We start from the raw sequence: 20421 nt of genomic DNA on the forward strand, positions 1-20421 counted from the left end.
GTGCAATCATACCCATACATGGGGTAATATTGTCTGTATCATTCTGTCATCTCCCCCTCATACCCTCTGGCCCCTCTCTCCCCTCTGCTCAATCCAAAGTTCCTCCCTTTTTCCCTTACCCGCTGCCCATTATGGATCAGCATCCACTTATCAGAGAAATCATTTAATGTTTGTTTTTTTTTTTGGGGGGGGGGATTGGCTTACTTTGCTTAGCATGATATTCTCCAATTCTGTCCATTTATCCCATAACTGCCATAATTTCATTCTTTTTTAAGGCTGAGTAGTATTCTGTTGTGTATATACACCACAGTTTTGTGAGGTTGTCTTTTTAACCTGTTCCCATTTAATGTGACATTCAGAGAAGGTAGTGGAAGTATGCGATAGGACCAGGTAACTTAGCATGGTGGTGTGAAGCCTGAAGTTAGGGGAGAAGTGTCTGTCCTAAAAGGTGGTGTTTTGTATGACACTTTGAGGTTTTATTATATTTTAATTTATGAATTTTGTATAGCATCTGCATTTCCCCCATTCCACTTTACTCTGCAGCAAGGGAAAAGGGAAAAACAACATTTATAACAGATTTAATTTTCCTGTTGAAGGCAACTGGTGGGAAGCTCAAGTAACTCTGCTTTCCTTGTCTTGTTTCCTACCTCATCATATAACACATTTAGAAATAATTTAGTATCCGAAGGCTTAGCTGTGAGGTCTTTTTTTGAAAAGTGATTGACTAATGTGCACCCAGTCTATCTAAAACTGTTATAATATTGAATGCTGAAAATTGATGTTTCTGGTCAGTCAAGAGTATGTGTGGGACCTACAGAGAATCAGTTTGGCTAGCTGTGTGACTTTTAACTATTTTTTTTCCTCTCTAACATCAATGCAGAGTCTTGCTAAATTGCCAGGGCTGCCCTCAAACTTGAAATCCTTCTTCTCCAGCCTTCATAGTTGCTAGAATTAGAGATGTGTGTCATTATGCCTGGCTGCTAGACAAGTTTTAAATATAACTGAATTTTATTTTTTCTATCAAAGATAAAAAAAATACCTCCTACTATTAAGAGTATTAAATATTTTTGTAAAGCATTTACCAATAACTGGTCAAAGGAGATATAGTCAGTATATGTGGCAGATGCTATTTGTGCTGTAGTCATGATGTTAATGAACTAAGTTAAATCAAGAAAAGACATTTGTTACCTTGAGCTTTGTACTTTATCTTACCCAGTTGTTTGGGGATAAGTAAGGTCATGAAGGTGATTTTTGTGACTTTGATACCAATCATACAAACTCATTCAGCTTTTTTTTTTCTTTGTTAATTGGGAATGGTGGCTTGATTCTAGAATAAGCCAATAAATGGTTGCTCAGAATTTTAAAAATCTGGCAGCTTTACTCTGTAGGAGAGCACTTTCCTTTTACATTGTAGCATTTTGTTTGGTTTGACATGGTATTGATTAGTTGTTTTTTTTTTTTTTGCTTTTTCTTTTTTGAGTAACTTAAATTTACGTCATTGCCTATGATCTGCTAGTGTGACTTTTTCATTCTCGAAAAGCTCTGATGAAGCTAAACTGTCTATATTCAGGAATATCATGTGCTCAGTACATATAAGATTCTTGTCAAAGGCCTTTTTAAAAAAAAACAGAAAATGCCCTATTTTATTTTTCTGCTTTTCTTTTTTTTTTAAAAAGGCCTTTGACAAGAATCTTATGTACTGAGCACATGATTTTATTTAAATTCTTAGAGTTATATAGATTTTGCATGTTTAAGTTATCATTCTGATGGTGACTGTTGTGATGTTTATTTACTTAGTTCATAAATAAACATTTAAATCTGGTTTAAATTTAATATCTCCCCACCTGCCTCAATCGACCTGCCTACTTCACCTCATAATTGATTTTGTTCACATATAGTCAGACATATGCACAACTCACCAATATATTTAACTTTTAAAGTTGACACTCCAATAAGAAAACAAATATAATTTTCATTGACTTCTCTCTCTCTCTCTCTCTCTCTCTCTCTCTCTCTCTCTCTCTCTCTCTCTCTCTCTCTTCTCTCTCTCTCTTGACACAGGGGATTGAACTCTGTAGTGCCTAGCTTTTGCTGAGGCTGGCTTTGAACTCTCCATCCTTCTGCCTCAGCCTCTTGAGCTGCTGGGATTCTTTTTGCTTTTTGATGCATTGTCAAATTTATCCTGGATAAAAAATGAAAAATCTGTGCAAAGACCAAAGAAAGTCATTTGTCATGAAAGAGAGACACTACCATTAAACTTTGTTTAAACAATTCCACAGGGATTTACATTGAGATTCCAAATGTTATCTTGGGGAAATCTGGAGAAAGGACCATTTACTTAGACTTTTGTACTTTTTTTAAAAAAAATAGTTGTAGATGGACAACATGTCTTTATTTGTTTAGTTTTTTATGCGGTGCTAAGGATCTAACCCAGTGCCTCACACATGCTAGGCAAGTGCTCCGCCACTGAGCTACAGTCGCAGCCCACCTTTGTACTTTTTGATAGTGCTGTGCAAGAGAGAAGCCACACTTCATCAGAAATACTCATCTGCAGAGCCAACGGAAGAAAAACATAACTTGTTTAAGCTGTGGCTCTGAATACAGTGTTCACAGCTTAAACATGAAGATAACTATCCCTATAATTTTTTAAAACTCAAGCTTTAATTGAGATGAAACTTTGATTATGACAAGGATCCAGTACTTGTAGTCTGTTGTTGTGTTTAAGCTTGCTGACTTGAGTCAGATTGTCAGGGTTCAGATTTCAGCTGTGTGTCTTCCAGGTTGATTGACCAGTAAGTATCAACAATACAGCATAGTGTTGTGGGGATTCAGTGGGATAAGTTGTTTGAAGTACTTAACATGATAGCTACTTTTATTATTACTACCACATTTGGAGTACCACTTTATTCTATTTTGTACTTTACTATATAGAAGGATTCACAAAAATAGAGATCCGAGAACATGTTTTACACAGCACTATAGTGAGTTTCTTTTTAGATAGAAGTACTTTGGGGCTGGGGATGTGGCTCAAGCGGTAGCGCTCTCGCCTCGCATGCGTGCGGCCCGGGTTCGATCCTCAGCACCACATACCAACAAAGATGTTGTGTCCGCCGAGAACTAGAAAATAAATATTAAAAATTCTCTCTCTCTCTCTCTCTCTCTCTCTCTCTCTCTCTCTCTCTCTCTCTCCTCTCTCACTCTCTCTTAAAAAAAAAAAGAAGTACTTTGTTACCCAAGAGTTGAAAATCTTTTTTCCTTTCATATTAACCTGCATAACATACTATTCATGTACATCATGATAATTGTAACAGATATATAATCCACAAAAACTAGAATATTGATGAAAGAAAGCCATTAGAAATGAGGAGACTCATAGAGACACGTATTTATATTTTCTATCCTTGTACTGCTTTGCATATAAACCTCTGCCAAGAAAACATTTCCTGCTTTATTCTTAAGTGCAGTGCAAAGATAACACTGCCTAGCAGTTTGCACAGCTCTTTGTACTTTAGTCTTCTCTACGTATACTTTGATTCTCACAAGTCACTATATAATAGAGGTAGCATTGTTCCCCCCACCTCTACCCACTTCCCTTTTTAGTGCTTGGGACTGACTCTAGGGCCTTGCCATTTTAAGCATGCATTCTACCACTGAGCTATTATGCCTCCTAGCCTTTCCATTTTCTATAGTTCATTATTACCTAGGATCTATTACTGGGGAACTAAAAGACCTATGTTAGAATCTTTCATCTATAGTAGATTTGTAGGGCAAGGTTAAAAAGGAACACAGAGTAATTACACTTCAAAATAACCTGGCTTAATGTATGTCTTGATTCTAGTTCTGATTTCCACTCTTTTGGAGTATCTGCTAGTGGATAATTTGCTATATTAGCTGTTCAATTATTTCCTTAATTTTTAAAGCAGTACAGTACTTGATTTTATTTTATATGTGTGTGTGTATATATATTTACACACATATATAAATGTATTATATATATAATATAAAATACATATAGAAATCTTAAATTGTCGATGGACCTTTATTTTATCTTTCATGGTGCTGAGAATTGAACCCAGTGCCTCACACATGCTAGGTGAGCACTCTACCACTGAGCTACAACCCCAGCCCTTGATTATATTTTTACTAAGGGTTGACAGGATGATGGAGAACTGTGGGGATTTGATATAGCATTTGAGTCACAGCACTGAAGTATTTTATGTTTTTGAATGGTAGAAATCTGTATTTGATATTTGCTTGAAATTAAAATGCAAAGTAACAACAAAAGAAACAGAAAAGTGCCAGGGAACAATCCCCACATACACAAAACTGAGAGACCCAAATAGTTTTATTTCAAACTTGAATGAATTATTTAAAGTTTCAGTTCAGAGTTTCCTAAGTCATTTTTAAAATTAAATTATTTATTCTATTTTGTTATAAATGATGGAAGAATGTAATTTATTTCATATTACACAATTTTTCAAGTCACTGATTGTACACAGAGTATTTTCACACCATTCGTGTCTTCATTCATGTATTAGGGTAATGATGTCTAACTCATTCCACCATCATTCCTACCCCCTTTCTGCCTCCTTTCCCCTATCTAAAGTTCCTCCATTTCCCTCATGTTCCCCCCATCGTCATTATGATTCAGCATCCTCATATCAAAGAAAACATTCAGCCTTTGGTTTTGGGGATTGGCTTGCTTCACTTAGCATTATATTCTCCAACTTGATCCGCTTGTCTGCAAATGCCATGATTTTATTCTCTTTTAATGCTGAGTAATGTTTCATTTTGTATATAAACCAAAGTTTCCCTATCCACTATCCATTCATCTACTGAAGGGCATCTGGGTTGGTTCCACAATTCCTAAGTAATTTTAATAAAAACAACATAATGATACCAAAACCTGGCTAAATGTGCACACACATTTGAGCAATAGGCTAATTTCAAGATGGATATTTAATTAATTAATTTAAAAGTTTTTGGTATTGGGGACTGAAACAAGGAAAGCTCTACCACTGAGCTACATTCCTTTTTTAACTTATTTAGAGACAGGATATCTATCCTTAAATTACCAAAGCTAGCCTTGAACTTGAGATTCTACTACTTCAGCCTCCCAGGTGGAATTATAGGCATGTGCCATCACACCTTGTTGAATATTTTATTTAAATATAATAATAAGAGTAAATATTTATTGTCTCTTACATTTATCAGGGCCTATATATGGTATATTTTTCTTTTTTGATCTTTACAGTGATTCTTGTTAGTAGTACAACTCTTAATATCCCCATTTTATAAATAAGGAAATCTTTTATAAAGAATCTCAAAGGCTGAATCCTTCACTGGATTTGAATCTCTAGAGAGCCAAAACTCTTAATCATCATTCTGGGATATAAGAGATACAAGGGTTGGGGGTGGTGGCACACGCTTGTAATCCCAGCAGCTCAGAGACTGAGGCAGGAGGATTGAGAGTTTAAAAGCTAGCCTAGCAAAAGCGAGGTGCTAAGCAACTCAGTGAGACCCTGTCTCTAAATAAAATATAAAATAGGGCTGGGGATGTGGCTCAGTGGCTGAATGCCCCTGAATTCAATCCCTGGTACTGCCTGCCCCTCAAAAAATAGATAAAAGGAACCTTAAAAGAGAAAGGATTTGGAAGAATAGTAAGTAAATTATTTTAAAGTTATTATATTTGGGATAAGTGGGAATGTCATTTCTCTCCAGACATTTACGTATAAAAATTTTAAAAACTTAAGTTTACATTATCACACTACTTTTTCAGTTAGCCCATTGTGTTGAACAGTATATACTAAACTGTATAGAATTTTAAAAATCTGGTATCACAGAGTTATATTGTTTTCTTTTACTCTTAAAAGGTAGAAGGTATTTATAGAGAGCTTGAATTAATCAGAAATATTTTTATTTGCAGATAATGAAGCTGTTTTAATGTCATATTTTTCAAAATATGCAGAGAATTTGGCTGTGAAGAATTCTTCACAGAAAACTTTGTACTGGTCTTTAGAAATCTATTGCACAATTCTAGCTTGTTTATGTAATTCATGATTTTTGAAATCATTTAAAATGCACTTTGGAAATAGCTGTTGGGGAGTGGTACTCTATGGAAGGAAATAATATTCTCTTGGAATATGAGTATATTCATGTATTATTTATTTCCCTAAGTCATTTTTTAAGTGTGCCATGGAACTTGTTTAAAGAATTTTAATTTTCATTTTGTGCACTAGTCACCTTGTGTGTGTGTGTGTGTGTGTGTGTGTGTGTGTGTGTTTCCAACTTGATGCACTGTTTATATAGATTTCCTTTTATTATGGTTTACACGAGGTGACGAAGGAATACCGTCATAGTTATTTGATCATTTCCCCTCTCCTCAACTGCTTTGCTCCCACCTCTGCCCTGGAACAATGTGTAGAAATGAGAGAAACTAGATAAAAGTGAATTGAAGACATTTTAAGTTTCTGTTTCTCCTGTCAGATAAACCTGTGCTTTTTAAACAAACAAATAAATATATAATGTGCATAAATTTAAAATGTGCATAGGTTCTAGAATCTGATAAATTTTCACAGTGAACATAGATATGCATCAGCTCTTTTTGTTTTTATTGATGCTAAATGTTATTGCTAAGGGTCGGTGGTTAAATTTGTTCACCATTTTTCTAAAAGATTATTCTTTTTTGTCATTTTTATTTTGTGGTACTGGATATTGAATCCAGGAGTAATCTACCTCTGAACTATGTCCCCAGCCCTTTTTGTTTTTGAGATTGGGTCTTGCTAGGTTGCTAAGACTAGCTTCAAACTTGTGATCTCCTGCCTCATCCTCTAGATGAGGATGGGATTACAGGTATGCACCACCTTGTATAGCCAAAAAAGATGATTGGTATGGTCTTTTTTTGTAATGACAATCAATGTAAAATTGTAGTAAGCCAGCTTTTATGAGTGTTTATTTCCGTCAATATCAGATATTGAAGTACTTTCATTATCAAAATATTTTCTTGAGTACTTACTATATGCCATACATTATAGCAAGTGATTTATTTACAATAACTAGAAAATATTGTTATTCTTGTTTTAGAATGATAAAAAAAACTAAAGGTTACCAAGTGCAGTAGAGCACACTTATAATCTCAGTAATTCGGGAGGCTGAGGCAGGAGGATAGTGAGTTTGTGACCAGCCTCAGCAACTTACTGAGTTCCTAAGTAATTTAGTGAGACCCTGTCTCACAGTTTAAAAAGATGGAGTGTGTGTGGCTAAGTGGTATGTGCCCCTGGGTTCAATCACTGCTACAAAAGAAAAAAAAGAAAACAACAACAACAAAACCCCAAAAGCTTAGTGAGTTCAGATACCCAGGACATGGTGGAGTCTAGTTTTAAATAGAACTGGGGCTCTTACTTTTTATACTTTGCTTTCACCATGTGTATCTGTAGTTCCATTTGCTACATAAAAATTATTGTCAATTCTTCTTATGATAGAGTGAGTTGATTTTGGTTTTATGTTTTGTTTTCAAAATCAATGTCGAAGAAAGTTATTCTAAGAATGAATGAGAGGTCCTCAAAGTGCAGTGTCTTCATAGGTTGAGGGTTTGGATTCTTAGTCCGATAGGAAGACAGGTCATTGTTTAATTTGTTACTGGGGAAAGTCTGGAGTCAGGGAGCTTTGGAAGAGGGAAGACATAGGAGGAGAAAGGCCTGGTCCATTGTTGATATGGTATGAACTCATTGAAAGTGTGCTCATTTTGCATTTGTCTTTACAAAGAATATCTGTGGTGGGGAAATATTTAAAGACTGTTTTAAACCTGCTTTTTGTTTTAGGAAGATGATACTTATTTCATTTTAATATATTTCATAGAGGACCTTGGCAGGATGTTTCACAACCACTATGTAACAGATTGAGCTGTGCTGTAAGAGAACCTTGGCAAGCAAGTTATGTGAGAGTTCATGTGCTTTTTAAATAAAACTGGTTGAACAAACTTATTTGCTTAATAGAGTGGGAATAATGATCTGTTTCTTAAATTTTCAATGTAGGACCTTGGATTGTGTTGTATTGAGGAAATAAGCAAGCTTAGTTAGAGGAAGTAATGTACTACTTATATTGGTTACATTTTTTTTCTCTTTTTGAGCACCCCCCCCTTTTAATGGCATTGCCACATATGTGATCAACCACAACATATAGTAACTAAATAGAGGACACTTTAACTTTGGGGAACTCTCCCTCTGTTTTGCTAAAACTTGGTCTTATTTTTATTATTGCTGCCTAAACATTTGCTAAATTTTTGCTTTCAACGTGTCTAAAACTTACTTGTTAATATTAAAAAAGGGGGGGAATTGATATGTGTATTTTTTCTCTCTGTAGAGTTGACTTTCAACAAAGTTACAAAAATATAAAGTCATTTTTGTAATCACTGTAGTTTAATTTTCCCATAGAAATGGTTGCTTTTGAAACTAATTTTTGATGAATTTTAACTCCAGGATATCTTCTCTAGTTCCCATGGTTTGTGATTTATTTTGATTCTTTTCCAAAAACAAAAGTAAAAATAGCTTGCAAGTGCCAAACAGCAAAAAATCTCATAATAATATCTGGATTTACTGGTAATTACTAGATATTGATATTATTCAGAAATTGGCATGAACAATTAGTTGATTCAGTTTAGGGAATGTAGTTTTAAATGTTTTAGTTAGTTAGAGCAGTGATTCTGAACCATGGGGAGCAAATAGGACTCACTCGGGGAGCCTTCATAATAGGCCTCAATCATAGCACCAGATAGTTTGATTTATGTGATCCTTTGCAGGATCATATCTTGACATTTTAAAATCTTTCCCAGTTTATAGCCAAGGTTAAGTACTAGTAGAATTTAGCAAGGTTCTCTTAAAAATAAAAGGACTTGGGGAAGGGTCTCATTGGTAGGGTGTTCGTCTAGCATGTTCAAGGCTTTGAACTGATCCCCAGCACAAAAAAAAAAAAAAAAAAAAAAAAAAAAAACTGCTGTAAGAATAGCTTTTAGAGATATTTGGAGTCATTTTATGAAGAAGTAGCTATATCCAGGTCTGGTGGCATATGCCTGTAATCCCAGCAATTTGGGAGGCAGAAGTAGGATGATTATAAATTTGAGGCTAGCCTTGGCAATTTAGCAAGACCCTAAGCAACTTAGACAATGCTGAAAATAGAGAGCTGGGGATGTGGCTCAGTGGTTAAGTGCCCCTGGGTTTAATCCCTGGTACCAAAAAGAAAAAAGAAAAAAAGAAAAAAAAAGCCAGCCAAGTGAAATATAATATTTTTGTTACAGCATCATAAAAAAACATGTTGACACTTTCATGTCTTAAAAGGAAATAACAGATCCAATTGCTAATTGTTGTAATGTTGTCAATTGATGAATAGCGTGGACCTTTAAGAAAAAGTATTTATATATTTATTTGAGACAGAGTCTCACTGTATTACACAGATTGGCCTTGAATTCCTGGGCTCAGGTGATCCTTCTGCCTCAACTTCCAGGGTAACTGAGATTACAGGCACATGCCATTGAATCCATCACTTCAACCATCTTGAAGCTCCTCTTTTAAATAAGTCTTGGGAAAAAGTCTGATTGAAAAGATGTAGAATAAGATTTGATGATGATCAGCATAGAAACCTAAAGAGTAATATCTAGTCTCGATTTAAAAACTATACTTCTCTTGGTACTGGGAATTGAACCCAGGGATGCTTAACCACTCAGCCACATCCCCATCCCTTCTTATACTTTATTTAGAGACAGGGTCTCACTGAGTTGCTTAGCACCTCACTAAGTTGCTGAGATTGGCTTTGAATTTGTGATCCTCCTGCTTCATCCTCCCTAGCCACTGGGATTATAAGCATGTGCCACTGTTCCCAACCTTCAATTTAAAAACATTAATAAGATTTTATATATGTATTGTAATCTTTATTGCCATAAACTTTGTCTGTTACTCTGCCGTACCAGGGATTGAACCCAGGGCCCCTTAACCACTGATTCATATCACTTCAATCTCCAGAGTCACTAGGATTACAGCTTGTGCCACTGTGCAGCTGTCATAAACTTTAGAAGTTATTTTAGGGTATAGAGAACCAATTGTCAAATGATTAGCTAAACTGAGTCCTATTATGGGTTGAATTGTGTACATACTCATCCGTTTATATATGGTACCTCAGAATATGACCTCATTTAGAAATAATTGCAGATATAATTAGTTAAAATGAGGTTCTATTAGAGTAGGAACAGGGGATGTGCTCCTACTCCAATATGATTGATGTCCTTATAGAAAAGAGGAAGTTTGGATATAGACACACAGAGAGATCACCATATGAACACAAAAACAGCCATTTATAAGCCAGAGAGGGAGGCCTAGAACAGATCTACAAAAGGAAACAATCCTCTAACACCTTAATTTCAAATTTCTAACTGTCAGAACTGTAAGACAGTACATTTCATTTTTTTTGGTGGGGGGGTACTAGAGTTGAACTCAGGGGCACTTGACTGCTGAGTCACATCCCTAGTCCTATTTTGTGTTTTATTTAGAGACAGGGTCTCACTGAGTTGCTTAGTTCCTGGCTTTTGCTGAGGCTGGCTTTGAACTCACGATCTTCCTGTCTGAGCCTCCTGAGCCGCTGGGATTACAGGTGTGTGCCACCATGCCTTGTGTGCCACCATGCCTGGCATAATACATTTCTGTTGTTTATAAGGTACCTATTTTGTGGTGTCCTAGCAAAATAATGTAATAGTTTATTTTCTTAATATTTTATTTATTTTTTTAAAATCTAAATCTTAGCAAAAATTCACATTGAATTTTCTATGACTTAATTTAAGAGATTGGGAACCAGTTTTCTTTAAGGAATTTTACAGTATGTAGTATGAAGGTTTTAGGTTCCTGATGACTCATACTTTAGTCAGTTGCTAGACAATCCAGTTTAAAAGACAGTTTATCCTGAGTCCAGATCAGCAGCTGGGGTTACTGGAGTGTGTATTTTCCTTCCATTTTTGGTAATAGAGGCGGAGAGTCTTGCCAGTCACCCCAAAGGTATTTCCTACATTTATTTTGTATATACAGAATTAGGCCTCTTAGACCTAACTATTCGTATTATTGCAAAGATACCCAGTTGGTCTCTTTTTTATATGTGGGTTAATAGCATTTTGGAGAAATTAAAGGTAAACAACTTTGAATATACATTTCTGTTTCAGTGCACTAGAAAAATGGCCCATGCTTTTCTTGAGAACAACAAGTACCTCCAAAGGAGAATGTATGACTGGTGATTCTGGGATGGATCTTGCATACTGAGAGAATTATGTCAAAAAAGTTTATCACTGGATGGGGCTGAGGATATGGCTCAAGCGGTAGCATGCTCGCCTGGCATGCATGGAGCGCTGGGTTTGATTCTCAGCACCACATAAATATAAGATAAAGATGTTGTGTTCACCGAAAACTAAAAAATAAATATTAAAAAAAAAAGAAAATTTATCATAGACTCAGATGGTTCAAGCCCTGGGAAAGATAATATTTCCATTCAAATCACTCCTTACTTATTCTGTTTGTCTAAATAGAATCAAGAAAATAAGCCAACAACAACAACAAAAAACTGTACCATATTTAAGGCTGACTATTATACTGTCAGGTAAAGAACTGAAGTGAGTTCAAGTTAGTGTGCTCTCTCCTGCTAGCCATGACTTGTGGTAATTTACAGTTGTCCCTCAGTATCCAAGGGGAATTGGATCCGGGACCTCTGTGGATAAAATCTGCAGAAGCTCAAGTACCCTATATAAATTGGTCATAGTATTTGCATATAACCTAGGCACATCCTCGCACATACTTTAAATCACCTCTAGATTACTTTTCTTATTCCTTTATGATTTTGGTACCAGGGATTGAACTCAGGGGCGCTCAACCACTGAGCCACATCAACAACCCTTTTTTTGGTATTTTATTTGGATACAGGGCCTTGCTGAGGTCCTTAGGGCCCCTGTAAATTGCCAAGGCTGGCTTTGAACTCAAGATCCTCCTGACTCAGCCTCCCAAACTGCTGGGATTACAGTTGTGCACCACCATGCCCAACTAGATTATTTTCTTTAATGCAATGTAAATGCTTTTTTTTTTTTTTTTAATTTTTTCAGTTCTTGGCGGACACAACATCTTTGTATGTGGTGCTAAGGATCGAACCTGGGCCGCACGCATGCCAGGCGAGCGCGCTACTGCTTGAGCCACATCCCCAGCCCCAACGTAAATGCTTTTAAGTAGTCTTTATACTGTGTTCTTTAGGGAATAATGACAAGAAAAATGTTTGTACGTATTCAGTACTGATTGAGTTGTTTTTAAATGTTTTCATTTTGTGTTTTGTTGAATCTGTTGATGTGGAACCTGAGGAACAGTGGGCCTATTGTATTTCCCTTTGCCTCCACATTCCTTTGTAAAAATATAGTCTAGTATATCTCCCTCATAGAATTTTGTAATGATAAAAGTGTTAATCATTTAAAGAAAACGTTTGGTGTCTGTTAAGTTATGCTAATAGCAAAGGCAAAACTATGGGTTCATTGTACATGCTACTCCCTCCCATATGTAGTGCATAAAAATAAATGGTATCTCTTATTGTAAGGTTATAAGCTCAGTCAGTTTTAGAGTCTGTAACTTTAAAATACATCTTAACAAACCAAAATGGAATGGTCTTCAGGTCAACTGGGTGCTTTCCCTTCACTTGAAAGTAAGGAAAATATGGTCAGGACCTTGACACTGGAAAAGGCCTTATGTCTCATGATTTCACATGTTTTGTGTTTTTTTGACTGCATGTTACTGCCTTCTAAATCAAAGTCATGTGTCCCTTTTCACTCTTAATTAACCCAGTAAATCCCAAATTTTCAAATATTCTCAGTATTTCACTGAAAAGTAGGTCTGATGTTAAAGCTTATATAAAGTACTGATGGTATTATATAATATTATATATTTTATACTATATTTAAGTTTTTGTAGGTGTTTCACATCTGGGGTGATGGGACAAAGTGGGTTTAGCTTTTGCTTCAAAGGAAGCATTTTTTTTTCTCTACTTCTGTGCTTGTAATTTTTCTTTTTCCTCTTTTTTTTTCTCTTCTATTTTTTTCCTGCTTTTGGGGAGTAACCCAGGTTCTCATGTATGCAAGGAAAGTGTTTTACTACTGAATTTTATCCCTACACTGAAATTTTCTTAATATTTTTTAAATTATTATTTGATCTGAAATTAAAATTATTTTTTAAAAGCAAAATAGACTATGCATGACTGTACATAGACTGTCTCTGTTAGGGAACAAAGAAACTGATAATAGCAGTTTTCTCTGGGAATGGCACTGGAGTAGAAATTGCATTGATTATATTGATATTTGATAACATATTCCTGAGACCTATAAATTCTGGGGAAACAGTGATCCACCTCTCCAGTTTAATTATAGGTTAGTAGAATAAGACAAGAAAATAGTAACAAATTATCTGCAGTTACTAAACCTTGGGAATATATATATTCAGGTAAAATTATGGAGTAATATTATTGTTTATAATATTTTTGTAATATTATTGCCCTTGCCAGTCTCTATCAAATTGTAGGAGCCAGATAGATAGGGAGAAATACTTTTGTTTTATCTTGGTGAGGACTGCATCTGTGAATTGCATTTGACATACCTCTGTTTCTTGGTGTCCTTGGATAAGTTTCTTAACTAAATTCCTTATCTGTCAATATATGGGGTAGTGAGTTGTGTTCTAACCTTAAACCTAGGCTGTAACAGCATAAAATAAAGACAAATGAAAATTTTTTGAACTCTGTGCTCAGTTTTGTTAGAGGAAGAGTTGGAGCTGAAGTTGAACTCTTAGGAGAGAAGAGAAGCCAAAGTGCTTTAACAAGCAAATATTTATGCTAGTTTGGATTAAATGAGTTACTGGTTATTTCTCAAGAAAGGGAAAGGCAAGGCCAAATGCCTATATTTTGCTTTGGATATTTTTACAAAATATCTTCTTAATTGCATGTGTGTGTGCTTACAACATAATTGTTGAGCCTTCTAGTTTATTTTAAAACGTATCTCACAATTTGAAGAGCTAGTAACTTCTGCCTAACTTCCTCTTTTTTGAAACAGGAAGAAACATTTTGAAATAAAATGATCCAGATGTGCTTAGGGTTATTATGCATAAATTTCAGAGCATAGCATTTTTGAAGGCAATGAAACTGTTTAGTACCTTTGATTATATATTAAGTTTAGGTAGTTAAATGCTTCTGACTAAAGTAATATCAAACCTTAGCGTACAGTTCTGTAAATTTATTTTTAATATTGAGGCTACTTAGTTATAATTAAATCATAATATTTTCAATATAGTGGATTTGAGGAAAATAGCAAAGGACTTGACATTATGGAGTAATATCATTGTTTATAATATGAGCAGGAACTTTTTCTCACATTTAAGATTATACTGTTTGCTATAATCTTGCTAACTATGACTTGTGGTAATTTGCAGTTGTCCCTTAGTTTGGTAACTGAGTACAGTAGCACACACCAGTATTCCAGCAACGTAGAAACTTAGGCAGGAGTACTGCAAGTTTGAGGCCTGCCTCAGAAGCTTAACAAGGCCCTAAGCAATTTTAATAAGACCCTATCTCAAAATAAAAAGGGTTGAGGCACCCCTGGATTATGAGGAAATAACTTTGTTAAGAAACAGGATGTTTACATAGTCTTGAGGTGTCTTCCTACAAGAAACTTATTAATTATAGAAGGAAAAATAGTAACTTTATATAGTGAAGAAACCCTAAGTAATCAAAGTTCCCATGGTAGGACAAATAAATATTTTGAACTTCATGACATAACATATTTTTAAGGACATCATGTGACTTCTTTAACCCTAACTGGATCTAATTATGAGAATTATCTGAACCAAAATTGGGGGACATTCTACAAAATGCCCACACTCTTCAGAAGTGTTAAGATTGTGAATGAGAAGGCTGAAGAATTGCTCCAAATTAAAGGTGAAGAAACTATTAGATTAAAGGAGTTGTCCTTAAGAAACAGAATGTTTACTAAATGAAACTTATGATCCTTCAGACAATGTCAGTGTTACTTTCCTGGTTTGGTAATTGTGCCACCCTTATAGAAAATCGTATTTGACTAGGTATAATGGTGCAGACCTGCAGTCCCATTGACACCAGAGTCTGAGGCAGGAGGATTGCAGTTTAAGGCCAGCCTCAGCAATTTAGTGAGAAATTGTCTCAAAATTAAAAAATTTAAAAGGATTGGAGATGCTTAAAAGGATTGGAGATGTGGCTCAGCAGTTAAGCACCCCTGGGTTCAATCCCCAGTACTAATATAATAATATTTGATTATTTAGGAAATAATCACTATAGCATTTTGTCTGGTATGTCTACCACTTTCAAATAAATCAGGAAAAGTATTCGAAGAAAATGATAAAGTAAATGTGATTAAATGTTAGAATTGGGGTCATGTGGATTAAGGTTGTATGAGAGTTTTTTGCAATTTTTCTTTTTCTTTTTTCCTTGAGACAAGATCTTGCTTATTTGCTAAGGCTGGCTTCGAACATAATGATCCTCCTGCATCAGCCTCCCAAGTTGCCAGGATTATAGCATATGCCACCATATCTGGCTTTTTTTTTTTTTGCAGTTTTTCTAAGTCTGAAATTTTTTCAAAACAAAAAAGCTAAATTAATAATTTAATAAAGTTTGTCACTTTTAAAAAATTTAAGTAGGTTGTTAAAAAACCCTCTGTGTCAGTTTTCTCATAATATGAGGTGGTTGGACTAGGTTAAATTTTCAGGGTCCATTCAATATAAAATTCCATGATTTTATAATCAGTCATTAGTAATAAAAATTTATATCCTTAATATAGTCATGCTTGAAGGGGACAATAGAAATTGAAAGCTGATGTTTTCCATATGAGTCAATGTTAAAATGAGACTTGTGTGCCAAGCAACAGTGTAATATTTATTCAACTCAGATTGTTTTTTTCCAGAGAAACTTAATTATTGAGATTTTATTTGTGTATTTGTATGCTACTTCTTGGTTTATTCTTATTACATTTTTATGTAATATCATTTAAAAATTTACTTTTATAGAATATCCAATGAAAACTTGGTTATTCAGATCCAAGATTAATAAAAAGTTTATGTGGTATATAGTTCTCTGCAACTTAGAAGGATTGTCAAGATACAAGTAGCTGGGGCTGGAGATGTGGCTCAAATGGTGGCGTGCTCGCCTGGCATGTGTAAGGCACTGGGTTCGATTTTCAGCACCACATTAGAAAAAAAAATAAAATGAAGATATTGTGTCCACCTAAAACTAAAAAATAAATATTAAAATATTTTTGGGTTATTTCTAACAAAAGCAAAACTTTGTTAATCTTTTGTTTTCCTTTACCTCTGTTCCTACCCCTCCCAGCTTGGTGATCCAGCTATTTTTCCTGCTGTAATTGTGGAGCATGTTCCTGGTGCTGATATTCTCAATAGTTATGCTGGTCTAGCCTGTGTGGAAGAACCTAATGATATGATTACTGAGAGTTCACTGGATGTTGCTGAAGAAGAAATTATAGATGATGATGATGACGACATCACCCTTACAGGTGAGTTTGTCTCCAACAGGACCTTGCTATAGCATAGTTTTAGGCACTGTCCTTAGTCCTGACTTTTTTTGGAGATAAAAAGTTTCTAACTCATTTTTGAGTAGCTTCATTACCTGCAGAAGCTAGAGCCCTGTAGAAAGAAGAAAGCTACGTTTTTTTGTCACCTGCCTATTTCATGTTGCTTTCTTACCTCTGTTTTCTTAAATATATTGAAATTGATTATTAAATTACAGACATGTCAGAAGAATCAAATAGGAATATTATTTTCTTACCACGTAACAGGAAGCAAAATAGTAGAACATGATGAGAATGTAGGATAAGGACCTATGATTTATTAGATTTCTCTTTAGGTTCAGTCACTACTAGTAAGATATTTCAAACTTGAAGAGTAGATTATATAAATATAAGGTAGTGATAATAATATTTCTGTCAACTTTGGAAATTGATAAATGTTTTGTAGTTTTATATGTTGGCATTCATGTGTCTTGGCCAGAGATATTAGGAATTTATTTGAGAAAATTATTCAGAAATAAATATTGATATCTTAATTTTTGAGGAGGGGTAACCAGGAATTGAACTCAGGGACACCCAGCCACTGAGCCACATCTCCAGCCCTATTTTGTATTTTAATTTAGAGATAGAGTCTCACTGAGTTGCTTAGTGCCTCACTTAAGTTGCTGAGACTGGCTTTGAACCCTCAAGCCTCCTGCCTGAGCCTTCTGAGCCACTGGGATCACAGGCATGCACCATCATGCCCAGCTTATATCTTTATTTATAAAAGAAAGTTAAGAAGTAGGCATAATGAGGTATATCTTCAGTTTTCTTGGGACAAGTATTGGTTGCCTTGTTCTCTTAACTTTAACTTAACACCTAGCACAGTGCCTGTTATATACTATATATATATAATATAGAATATATATTATATATATAAAACATATATATTATATAGTATATATAATACATAATGTATATATAATTTTTACTGAATAAATACATTTTTACTAAATATAAATATATTTATATACATATATACATATATTACTGAATATATGTATATATCAGTAATATATGTATATAAATATATATGTATATATTCAGTAAAAATGTTTTATACCAGTAAGTATGCTACCAAATACTAAAACTTTTTTTTTCCCCTAATACTGGGGATTAAACCCTGGGGAGCTATATCCACAGTCCTTTCTACTTTTCCATTTTGAGGCAGGGTCTCACCAAATTTCCTAGGCTGGCCTTGTACTTGTGATTCTCCTGCTTTCTGGGTTTCTGAGAGTATAGACATTTGCCACCATGCCTGGCCAAATACTAAAACTTCCTAAATTACAGTAACTGAAGTAGGTGATATTAGTGACAGAATAGTCAGTTGGAATATTGGAAGTGAATATTAAGTCTAGGTGCAGGTAGTGGTCTACTGAAGGAGTTTACATGTAATATCGTGACATTTTAAATTAGAACAGAAGGGAAGAATGTGTATCCATTTGTTGGGAGAGAAAAGAAAGTTAGAGTTCTGCCTTGATCGTGCTCCAAAGTATCAAAATAAATCCCAAAAGGATTAAAACATGTAATATAACAATTGAAACTATTAAAAACCTTTTAAGAAGTTGACCATTTGATTTGAAAGTAATAAAGGATTTTGTAAGCATGAAAATTAGGAGAAAAGTACAAAGGAAAAAGATGAATAGACACTGCTAATAAATAAAGAAAACATCTTTATCCTCACAAAACATATAACTGAAACAAAAAGGCGATTGATAGATGGATACTTAGAATTTACACAGTAGACAAAGGATTAATTATTAATACATAGAGAGCTTTAAAAAATCAGTAGCAACTTTAAATGGGCATAGAATTGGAACAATAGTAAGTAAAAAATATATAAACATATATTGATATGACCAAGAGATTTTATTTAGTAAACAAATATGGTGTAAAATAAGATTATTTTTACCCAATATATTGAAAAGATGATGAAAGATTAACAAGATGACGACAACTTTGTGGCATATACTTGGGGTCAAAGGGTTGGAAATTGGGTTGACATTTTTGTTATAATATCCAAAAAAGCTCTGGGGTGCGATGTTTGTGGCTGGCATATAGAATCTTATATGGCCAAAGATAAACAATAAAGATTGGAAAGGGGATGAATTGTGAGTTTGTTTTCTACATACTTGGAAAAACTACAGCAGGAATAGTGTTTTTGGAATTCCCCATAGTGGCTAGCTATCACTGGGGGAAAGGAATAGAAGATTGTTTTGACTGAATAAAATTTAGGTTATCTGTAGTAATAAATGTAATAGTGATAATCAAAATAATAATTATCATTTGTGAGTGCTTATTATATACTAAAATTGTGATAGTTTCTTTAAAACTTTTAAATTGTTTTTAGACTTATAGGAAAAGTTACAAAAGTAATATTAAAAGTTTCCTGATCTTCTTCCTGCTTCCCCTGTTAATATCTTATCCACTGTACATTTATTAAGAATAGAAAATGAACATTGGTCACAGTATTGTTAACTAAACCTAAATCTTATATTTTATCAGTTTCTTACTAATGGGTTTTTTTTTGTTGTTGTTGTAGGATCCTATCTTGAATCTTATATTTCATTTTGTTGTCATTTCTCTTTGGTCTCTTCCAGTTTGTTATCGTTCTGTGTTTCCTTAATCTCTGTTTCTCATAATATTAACAGTTTTGAAGTTACTGGTTACATATTTTTTAGTATGTGCCTCAATTTTAGTTGTGTGATGTTTTTTCCTGATTGGGGTTAAGGTAATACATTTTTTATAACATGTTACAGAAAATGGCATTGTCTCCTCAATATATCATATTAGTGTAATAAGTGTTTTTTGAAAAATGTACATTATCTTATTTAGTTCTCACAATAGAAAAAACTGAAGTTAGGTTAAATTATATATCAAGTGGCAAAATCTCCATTGATAACACTGGCTGACAACACCTAATTTTTGTACCTGTTTTCCGTTTTTTTTTTTTTTTTTATCAAAGCATTGTATCATTATTTACTTTGTTGTGAGATGGGCAGTGCTGAGGGTTGAACCCAAGGGCCTCAAGCATGCTAGACAAGCACTTTTACCACTTAGCAACATCCCTCAGGCTCAATATTCATATTTTTTTATTCAGAGAAAAACCAATGAAAGTTTTTAGTGAATCTGGACTAGTTTCTCTTATCAGTAAAAGAATTGGATTAGTCAGATTAGAAATTTCTTTGCATTGCTGCCTGTGATCTATGTAGTTTGTTTATGATCACCACTACCATGTATCTGTTGTGTAGCTAGCATGGGTTTTTTTCCAATGTATTCTGATGCAGCTTGTTTAAAAATTCATCCTTGTCTGAGCAATGCCATGAGAAAGGTAAGTGTCCTTATTCTAGAGTTGGGAAGGAGTATTGTGCTTTTGAGAAATTCTGGGGAAAGAAAGAACAGTTTAGTTCTTAAGGGCAGTAGATGATAATTCAGATAATGTATTTGTTTGCTATTTCTGCCATAACAAAGTACTACAGATTGGGTGGCTCAAAGTACTACAGATTAAGTGGCTTTTCTCACTGTTCTAGAAACTAAAAGTCTGAGGTCAAGGTGTTGACAGGTTTGGTTTCTTCTGTTGCTTCTTCCTTAGGCTTATAAAGATAACTGTCTTCTTTCTGTGTCTTCACACATAGTCTTCCCTCAGTACCTGTTTATGTTCAGATTTCTTTTTAAAGGGACACTAGTCATATTGGATTAGAGTCTATCCTAATGACCTCATTTTAACTTATCTCATTAAAGACATCACTTAGCCAGCGCAGTGCAAGCCTGTAATCCCAGGGGCT

At 34.5% G+C, this 20421-nt stretch overlaps 1 protein-coding gene across 6 annotated transcripts in view; it reads left to right on the forward strand.

Annotated features, from left to right (window-relative positions):
* Window positions 1-20421, forward strand: part of Elf1 (E74 like ETS transcription factor 1) — a 108315-nt gene that overhangs the window by 66059 nt on the left and 21835 nt on the right. For all 6 annotated transcript variants that reach the window (XM_077795208.1, XM_026399558.2, XM_026399564.2 and 3 more), the window contains exon 3: window positions 16405-16585. In XM_077795208.1, coding sequence (XP_077651334.1) covers window positions 16405-16585 — 181 coding nt within the window. The remainder of the gene's footprint in view (window positions 1-16404; window positions 16586-20421) is intronic.

Source organism: Urocitellus parryii, chromosome 2 (assembly GCF_045843805.1).
Source record: "Urocitellus parryii isolate mUroPar1 chromosome 2, mUroPar1.hap1, whole genome shotgun sequence".
Taxonomy (NCBI): domain Eukaryota; kingdom Metazoa; phylum Chordata; class Mammalia; order Rodentia; family Sciuridae; genus Urocitellus; species Urocitellus parryii.